At 38.4% G+C, this 10,305-nt stretch overlaps 1 protein-coding gene across 4 annotated transcripts in view; it reads right to left on the bottom strand.

Annotated features, from left to right (window-relative positions):
• The window catches only part of MTUS1 (microtubule associated scaffold protein 1), a 159,161-nt gene that overhangs the window by 53,911 nt on the left and 94,945 nt on the right, over window positions 1–10,305 (bottom strand). For 3 of the 4 annotated variants that reach the window (XM_024759978.1, XM_024759979.1, XM_024759982.1), the window contains one exon: window positions 10,065–10,103. The exons of the other annotated variant lie outside the window; for it this stretch is intronic. In XM_024759978.1, coding sequence (XP_024615746.1) covers window positions 10,065–10,103 — 39 coding nt within the window. The remainder of the gene's footprint in view (window positions 1–10,064; window positions 10,104–10,305) is intronic. 4 annotated transcript variants of the gene reach the window in all.

The raw sequence follows: 10,305 nt of genomic DNA, 5'->3' as shown, positions 1-10,305 counted from the left end.
AGTCTCAAAAAAAAAAAAAAAAAAAAAAAAAAAAAAATCAGCATTAAAATTATAAACAGAAGACTGAACACTGATACTATTAAAGATAGGACACCACCCCCTATAGGATGTTTTCTGTTTTGTTTATAAGTTTTTTGTTTGTTTAGTTTTGTTAGTTAAGTAACAGTAAACTCTAATGTATCCTGGTTAAAGGGGAAATCCTTTAGCCTAGACTACCCAAAAGAAGAAATTAGCAACATGCCACCAATTTTTCTTACTCATTAGAAAGTCTACTTGAACTACCCTAAGCTACACCACACAGAGTTAACAGTAATGTTGCTAACGATCTTTGTAAACAGCACAGCAAGGCTCCCTGCTTCTCCCTGTGAGTGACCCTACGTGGCCCTGTGTGGCTGTGGCCTGCAGTGTCTCCCATCCGCTGGGAACTCTTCCTTCAAAGGCAAAAAACAAAGAAAAAAAACCAAAACAAAAAACAGCACAGCAAGGAACTACAAGAATAAAGAGAAGCAGTGCCAGTCAGAAGGAAAAGTCAAAATTCTGAGGAGTAGTTCTTGTTTGTACAGCAAGGTGTACACACACACGCGCGTGTACACACACACACGGAAAAAGATGTTTGAGATGAATGACTAAGAACACCTCAGGCTGGGTTTCCATTCTTTCCCAAACACAGTCTGCCCCCTGGTGGCAGTTGAGCACAAGTGCACCAAAGCAAAAGGGGCCTTAACAGCCAACTCATACAACACACTACACACCAAGCACACTCCTAAACACTTTATATGTGTGCACTCTTTTAAATAACCGAATAAGCAATTATTGTAGAGTTCCGATTACTTTTATAATATACATACTTCAGGGGCTTGGGGAAGCACAGAGTTTAAAACTGGCTCAAAACGTTTCCTTGATTACTTATTTGATCAGCTGTTACCACTTGTAACTGTGGTTTCTTTAGTTATACTAAATATAGAAGTACCCAGGGCTTCCCTGGTGGCGCAGTGGTTAAGAGTCCACCTGCCGATGCAGGGTCGTACCGCAAAAAAAAAAAAAAAAAAAAAAAAGAAGTACCCAAATTTAAGAAAGTGTTCATCTTTGTTATTATACAAAGTCTTAATTTGAATTAAGAGAACATAAGGATCACCAAGGACAGTAAGGAAAAATTTAAGGAACTTTTGGTACCTAAGATAGAAAAATGTAATTACAGTTATTAAAAATTAGGAATAAGATGAATTTTTATGAAGTACAGCAAAGCCTGTGTTAGGATGTCAAGTGGGAAAACAAAACCATGATTTAAATTTGTATCTGTATTAGGATGTCAACTTTAAACAAAAAGAATAACAAATACTGGAGCAAATATCCCAAAATATCAGCAACACTCTGGGAGTTGGGGTAGGCATGATGTTTAATTCCCTTGTTTTAGGTTTCTGTATTTTACCAATTTTTTTTTTTTTTTGCGGTACACAGGCCTCTCACTGTTGTGGCCTCTTCCATTGCGGAACACAGGCTCCAGACGCGCAGGCTCAGCGGCCATGGCTCACGGGCCCAGCCGCTCCGCGGCATGTGGGATCTTCCTGGACCGGGGCACGAACCCGTGTCCCCTACATCGGCAGGCGGACTCCCAACCACTGCGCCACCAGGGAAGCCCTTTACCAAGTTTTTTTAAACAGAGATCAGAGTCATAAAGTTTTTAAAAAGTTTAAGTGACAGAATACCTTTCTTTAAAGCACATGATATGAACTGAGTTTCTATTAATGACAAAAACAATGAATAAATAATTGTATAAGGTCTTTGGTAAGGCTTAAAAAACTAAAGAAGGTATCTTATGGATGATATAAGTGTTTGGCAGGTCAATGTGTTATAATAATATCACAGTAGGTTCAAACAAGAATCACAGATCCCATTTTAGTCTGTGTATGAATGCGTGCATTTCATTAGTGACTGGACTTTAGAAAACAATGATGTTATGATTCTAGCATATGCTGTGCAGGGTTGCTTAGATGCTAGGAAATACATCCAACTAGGACAGATTTATTTGTTGCTGTTAATAATCATTAAGAATCTGGAGATTAATATTTAAACCAGGGATTCAAGCACCTCTATCCAACCAATCTTCCCCAGAACTCCAACATGGAGTATCAGTCTTAACGTTTACCTCCTTCCTCTGCCTAACACAACACTAATTGCCATATTTTCTTCATTTTTATGCATCATAATTTTTAAGTTCAAATCTCTATTCCAATGGTAGAAACTTCAACTCAAGAGTCCAATTTTTCCCGGCTTCCCTGGTGGCGCAGTGGTTGAGAGTCCGCCTGCCGATGCAGGGGACGCGGGTTCGTGCCCCGGTCTGGGAAGATCCCACATGCCGCGGAGCGGCTGGGCCCATGAGCCACGGCCGCTGAGCCTGCACGTCCGGAGCCTGTGATCCGCAACGGGAGAGGCCACGACAGGGAGAGGCCCGCGTACCGCAAAAAAAGAGTCCAATATTTCCATAATGTCCTCTTCCTTAGTAGGGAAAAGAATGTCTAAGGTATATCGTGAATAACTGTCCAAAAATTCACATAAAGCAATTAGAAAAAATTTCAACCTCCACCCACCCTTAAGATGATAAGTTTTTCAAGATCAGTGGCACTGCCTTTTATTTCTTTGGTCTCCCAAAATAAGAGCAGTAATGTTTTATCCATGTACAATGTTTGTTTTTAAAAACTAAGAAAAAAAACATGTTCAATGTATAATTTTTTAAAAAATAAAAGTTAAATTAGAGGCTTCCTTGGTGGTACAGTGGTTAAGAATCCGCCTGCCAATGCAGGGGACACGGGTTCGACCCCTGGCCTGGAAGATCCCACATATCACAGAGCAACTAAGCCCGTGTGCCACAACTACTGAGCCTGCGCTCTAGAGCCCGCAAGCCACAACTACTGAGCCCGTGTGCCACAACTACTGAAACCCGGGCGCCTAGAGCCCGTGCTCCACAACAAGAGAAGCCACCACAATGAGAAGCCCGCGCAGCGCAACGAAGAGTAGCCCCTGCTCGCCGCAACTAGAGAAAGCCCACACATAGCAACGAGGGCCCAACACAGCCAAAAATAAATTTAAAAAATTATTAAAAAAAAAAAGTTAAATTACCTGTACATCACAGTGCTCTGTAACCAGTTTTCTTAAACTTAAAAATTTCACATTTATCTTTCCATGACATTAAATACTCCTCTATGTTGTTATTTTAATGCCTTCAAAAATATCATTAAAATGTCGGTGAACATAAACAACACCTGCTGTTTAAACCATTCATACTGCTTCCAATTTTTTCCCTTCTAAACATTTCTGAAAAGCAATAAATAAGTCAATCAACTATTTTCCTAGAATCAATTCTGATAAATGGAATTCCAGGGTAGAAGGCTTTTGTTATATGTCACCAAAGTGTCTCTGTCCAGAAAGGCTGTAGTAATTTATACCCCTTCAGTGGCATGTACGAGGCACCTGGTCCTCAGGCATTCACCAATAGTGGGTATTACTCTTAAAAATAGACAAGAACTGACAGCACATTATTTTAATTGATGTTCGTAAACTTTTTTCATGTTTCTTAGTCCCTCATATTTCTTTTTTTGTGTCTAATTTTTTTCTTTTCCCACCTTTTAATGAAGTATAGTTGATTTGCAATGTTATGTTAGTTTCAAGTGTACAAAATATGATTTCATATTTTATAAACTCCATTTTAAATTACTATAAAATATTGGCTATACTCCCTGTGCTGTACGTTAATTACATCCTTGTATCTTATTTTATACCTAATAGTTTGTACCTCTTACTCCCCTTCTACGATATTGTCCCCCTTCCCTGTCCTCTCCCCACTGGTAACCACTAGTTTGTTAACTGTGAGTCTGTTTCTGTTTTGTTACATTCATTCATTCTATCTTTTAGATTCCACAGTATTTGTCTTTTTTGGATTCGATACAAGCATAACCTCGTTTTACTGCGCTTCATAGATATTGTATTTTTACAAATTGAAGGTTGTGGCAACCTTGCGTTGAGCAAGTCTATGGCACCATTTTTCCAACAGCATTTGGTCACTTCATGTGTCTATGTCACATTTTGGTAATTCTTGCAATATTTCAAACGTTTTCATTATTATTATATTTGTTATGGTGACTGGTGATCTTTGCTGTTACTACTGTAATTGTTTTTTGTTTTGTATTTTTAAATTAAGATATGTACCTTTTTTAGACATAGTGCTAGTATTGCACAGTTAACAGACTACACTATAGTGTAAACGTAACTTTTATAGGTACTGGGAAGCCAAAAATTCATGTGACTCGCTTTACTGTCGTGGTCTGGAACTGAACACACAGTATCTCTGACGTATGCCTATATTTGTCTATATTGTGAAATGATCACAAGTCTAGTTATAGTTAATTAACATCCATCACCATGCTTAAAATGTTTTTGACAAACGGGCGGTCTAAAACTTTTGTTGTCATAACTAGTTACCCATTCTTTCATTGTGACATTCGTGGAAAGGCCTTTTCTATACAAGTGTATACTCTCAGTGCTCTTATCATTCTAATTTTTGTTTAAAACTTCAGTCTGGAATATATTTGCATGTAGTATATGAAGTAGGGCTCTAGCTCCTGATAAAATGATAGTCCTTGTTCCAACAAGATTTACTGAACAATCCATACTTTTCCCTGATTTGAACACTAAATTTAACACATGCCGAAATAGCATTTGCTCTTTAAGTGTGAGAGGAGAGTTATAATCATAAACCAACACAGAAAGACAGCCTTGGGCTGCCCTGGTGGCGCAGTGGTTGAGAGTCCGCCTGCCGATGCAGGGGACACGGGTTCATGCCCCGGTCCGGGAGGATCCCACATGCCGCGGAGCGGCTGGGCCCGTGAGCCATGGCCGCTGAGCCTGCGTGTCCGGAGCCTGTGCTCCGCAATGGGAGAGGCCACAACAGTGAGAGGCCCGTGTACCGCAAAAAAAAAAAAAGACAGCCTCATCCCTTCTCTCACCGGAGAAAGCGCTGGTCACACCGGTATTACCTCTTCAGAGCAGGTGTGCAACTCTCAACCATCTCCCAACACTTGGAAGAAGGGGTACAGAAAGCAACCCTATCCTCCTGTGCTGGGTTTAGTGGTGGGGATGGAAGGCGCAGTGCATTTCCTACTTTCCAGGGCAGACACCACGGCACCTGAGACTGACGATCTTGTGTAAAAGAACCAAGGGGCAGGATAAATACAACGCTGGTGCTCTGGTATTCCTAAGAGCTTTCATGTGTGGTAGAACCATGGCAACAATAGTAATGGTGTGTGTAGCATCTTCCTTATAAACAGTAAGCCAAGTTTTATTTAGAGCCAATGTTGGCTAGACTCTTACAGCACCATAATCTTTAAATAAATTACAACAGCTAGACCCCATGAGGATGGTTCTTGACTTTCACCGGTTTTTCCTGCTTGAAGGATTTAAAATAATTCAACCTCCTGGAAAAGAGCTCTAAAAGTACAGCCACTAGAACCATAAGAACAATGAAAAGGATTATCCTCGTCACTGTCCCTAGTAGCAGAGGCAGCTATCATCTGAGAGTTTTTTATATAACAACTCTGTGACGTCAAAATTACTTCTATACTGGGAGTTTTTCCCAAAATAGTCTCACGTTTCCAAATGAGAAATTTGAGGCTTTGGAGAGGCTTAGCAACTAGCCCAAGGTCAGGACACAAGTGGAAAGCGGCAATCCCAAGATTTCAACCAATAGTCAATGCCTGAAACGTTCATTCTCTTTCTGTTCCTCTTCATTGTCTTACGAGATAATGGAACTGTCTTTGAAATTACTGATTAAAGGTTAAAACTAAAATAACGATACAGAATTTCCAACTACTAAACTAGCCAAATTAAAAAATAATAATAATACCCAACGTCGACCAGAGTATGGTGATGCCAGCCCTCTTTTATGTTGTCAGTCATTGTATAAATGGATATGAAGCTTTTGGAAAGCAACTTGGTTGACTGAAGTGGCTATAAATATGCATATGCTTTGATTTGTTTACACTACTCTTAAGAATCTGTCACAAAAAAAACTTCCCGAAACTTTGAAGGTGATAACTGTGAAGATGTTCATCAGAGCGTCATTTGTGAATGTGATACAGAAGCGCCCCAAATATTACAGAGTAGTTAAATGCCGCCGCATATGCCAAACGTAAGAGTCATCAAAGAGTGATTACTTATGTTAAGTGACAACAGGATATAAAGTTATCTGAATTTTATTTAAAATCACAAATTAAAAAAAAACTAAAGGGTGATTTCTAAACCTCTACATGTTAAACTTTTTAGAACTTAGCAAATCGCTAAAAAGTGATTGTACTCTAGTGAAAACGTATGAAGTTGGTCAACTTTAATCTCCACCAGTTTGTTGCTTAAACAAACAAACAAAAATCTATCTGAAAGCCATAAAATGTAATGCTCAAAGGAACATGTTTGTATGTGGAGGCAATGTCTTCTGTACGATCTAAAAGACGACTGTTGCAAGCAGAATATAAAGAAAGCCAAGGTGCTTTGCAGTCATAGGCTATCAGAGCGGGGAGAAACCTTAGTGATCAATCATTTCAATTACACAGGAAAGAAAGCTAATATTAAGAGGTTACACGACCCACAAAGTCATTGGCTGCTTGGACACCACTTCTTAGCATCCAAGTTGTTCCTCCAAAGGGCAACACACTGGGACTTCCTCAGTAGGCTCGTCATAATACTAGGTTAGTCTTAAGTAATGATAACTAACCATCAACTAGAAGTTTATGATTTTTGGAAAATACATGTTCATACCCCGCAATCTAGATTAAATCACTATGCTGACCCCCTTAAAATACATCTTTTTCCACTGCAATTATTAGAGCATTGATTACTCAGGGTGAATTGAAGGGAGGCATTCTCAAACTCTGTCATATGCCCCATTTCTACTCCAGGGTTAGAGGCTTTGCCAAGCAAAACCACAGCGTGATTCACACTGTTCATTTCTTTTCTCAATCAGTTGCTAATTTCCCATTCTGGTAACCTGACCTATCAAGGGTCACTGATACGTTGAGGGTCAGTGGTAGGCTTTGGAAACAAGATATCATGTCAGTCCCACAATGTGCCAAAGGAAAATACCTAATGCTAATAGTTTTCCCGTGTGTAGAAAGAAGATATATATTGGAGATTATTTGTACTATGCCTGTGAAAACAAATATCCTTTACAATGTTTCATATAATCATAGACTTGAGACATGAATTAAGACTGCCTTTCCAAGTTTCATAAAACAGACTTATTTAACCAGCCCCTTTACTGTGACCAATATCAATGGCAGCTTCCAAAGCACAGAAATGTCACACACAAATACTTCCCCCCCAAACTGCAAAACTTGTATTTTGAAAACTACAAAGAACTTGTTACAAGAAATTGAAGGAGACCTAACTAAAAAGGAAGCCATCCTATACTCATGAATCAAAATACTTCATATTGTAAAGATGGCAATACTCCAGAAATTCATCTACAGATTCAATGCAATTTCTATCAAAGTCCTAGCTGACTTTTCTATGGAAATTGACAAGTTGACCCTAACGTTCATATGGAAATTCAAGGGACTCAGAATAGCCAAAACAATCTTGAAAAAGAAGAACAAGTTAGAGGACTCACACTTCCTGATTTTAGAACTTATTACACCACAGTAATCAAAACAATGTGGCACTGACACATAGATCCATGAAAAGAGAGTCCAGAAACATAGCCTCACGTTTACAGCCAACTGTTTTTAACAAAGGTGACAAGACATTCCAATGGAAGAAAGAATAGTGTTTTCAACAAATGGTACTGGGACAGCAGGAAATCTACATGCAGAAGAATTAAGTTGGATCCCCTACTTCACATCAAATGCAAAAATTAACTCAAAAATGGATCAAAGACCCAAGTGTAAGAGCTAAAAGTATAAAACTCTTAGAAGAAAACATAGGCATAAGTCTTTATGACCTTGTATCTAAGCAATGGCTTCTTAGATATAATGACAAATAGATACATAAGAAAAAAACAGATAAACTGGATCTCATGAAAATTAAAAATATGCCTTAACAGGTACTATAAAAAAGTGAAAAGACAGCCTACAGAATGGGAGAAAATTATTTGCAAATCATATCTGATAAGGGCCTAATATTCAGAATATATAAAGAACTCCTATAATTCAACAATAATAATACAAATAATTTTAAAATAGGCAAAGGATTTGAATAAATGTTTCCCCAAAGAAGGTATACAAATGGCCAATAAGCTTCTGAAAGGTGCTCAACATCTGATGAGCCATCAGAGAAATGTAAACTGAAACCACAATGAGATACCACTTCATACCCATTAGAATGGCTATAATAAAAAAGGCAGACAAAAGCAAGTGTTGACAAGGATGTGGAGAAACTAGACCCCCTCATACATTGCTGGTGGAAATGTAAAATGGTGCAGCCACTTTGGAAAACACTCTAGAAGTTTCTCAGTTAAACACAGAATTATCATATCATCTAGCTTTCAGATAAAGGTTATCTGATTTTCTAACATACAGTCGTTTATAGCATACTAGCTATCCTTTTCTGCTAAATATTAGGATGCGTTGGAAATTTAAAATGAAAGAAAATGAAAATCTCAGTGTGCAGAATAGTTCTTTTGGCTTTTAAAATTAGTTTGGTAAACATATATGTTCAAACTCAGGCTCTTGCGAACCTTTAGAATTTAAATCGCTCTGCATGGCTGGGCCCTCTCTAGCTTTAAGAGCTTATAAAAATAGGTCACACGTCCCTGCCTTATTAAGCTAAGGAAACCAAACATGTCTTGGGAGCCTCAAAGATATTAGTTATTCCATATTTAAGGTTACCCACCCCATTTTCTTTAATTACTATCTATATACAGGGGGTCACAAATTTATACTTCGTGCCCAGGCTTCCCTCACTAGATCATAGCCTTTAACCAGGCCTCTCACTGGAACAAGTAACCCTCCTTGTGATTTTATATTTTTTTGTGCAGTCCTTTGACTTTTCTGTAAGCTTTCTGAGACAAGGTCCTTGCTCGTTTTGGGCAAACCTTTATATCCTTAGCAGCCAACACTGTCACGATGCTCTGTAGTCAGTGTGTTACAATAATACCCTTCTCCCCTTTGATTTGCTGTTCTAATCCTCAGTGGACTTAGAAGCCATACAACTGTCCTATAACCGCATACTAAAGAAGAGAATTCAAGTAGTGGATGGGGACCTAATCAGCTATAGAGAAAAGATAGAAACTTCTACATTTTAATGAATCTTCTATGGCTTCTCAAGAGACAAAGCTTTTTGATTTCCAGTTGATGTTCAAAGGTTCAGTGAGTGAGGCTGCAGGCTGTCTTAGAGATGGATGTGACTTTGTTCAATAGAAGTATAAAAAAGAAAAGAAAAATGTTAAATGGCTGAACTATTAAAGGTGTTAAAACCTGATCTTGAGGGCTTCCCTGGTGGCGCAGTGGTTGAGAGTCCGCCTGCCGATGCAGGGGACGCGGGTTCGTGCCCCGGTCTGGGAAGATCCCATGTGCCGCGGAGCGGCTGGGCCCGTGAGCCATGGCCGCTGAGCCTGCGCGTCCGGAACCTGTGCTCCGCAACGGGAGAGGCCACAACACTGAGAGGCCCGCGTACCGCAAAAAAAACCCAACCTGATCTTGAGATTATTTAGCAATTTAAGACTATCCAATTTTAAAATAGCCTATTTCTTGTAAAAAAAAAAAAGAGTACATTCTCTACATCTCCACATTTTAAATATTAAATATGCTCCACATCTGAAAAAATATCATTATTTAAAAAACAAATTATCTGTGATTAATAAAACGTCCTTCTGCATCAGATGGCTTGGCAATTGTGCTCACCAAGATTTAACCCTATGCTGATCAAGGTCATAAGCAGTTATGTTTATGCCACAAACCTGAAATTATATTTATAAGCATACTAGTGAAAAAATCACTGCAAATACACTTGAATACTTGTAATGATAATATAACTTTACAAGAAAACTCTTTTTTTCCATCCATATTTAAGGTGTCACTTACCCGCATTCAAAGCTGTATATAGACCTTTTCTTGAAGGACCTAAAATGGAAATATTTATGTTTTATAGAAAATATCATAAAAAACTAAACCATTTAAAAACTAAGTTTTTTTTCCAAAAACAATCCATTAACACCTAAATTTTAGGTTCCTGATGGGAAATTCCACTGAGATTTAATCAACTTTATTGAGTTTATACTTAGAATATCTAAGGATAAAATATTCCAAATAACATCAAAATAGT

This window comes from Neophocaena asiaeorientalis, unplaced genomic scaffold, assembly GCF_003031525.2.
Source record: "Neophocaena asiaeorientalis asiaeorientalis breed wild unplaced genomic scaffold, Neophocaena_asiaeorientalis_V1.1 scaffold521, whole genome shotgun sequence".
In the NCBI taxonomy this organism is placed as follows: Eukaryota; Metazoa; Chordata; class Mammalia; order Artiodactyla; family Phocoenidae; genus Neophocaena; species Neophocaena asiaeorientalis.
This window is presented reverse-complemented; position numbering and strand designations above follow the sequence as displayed.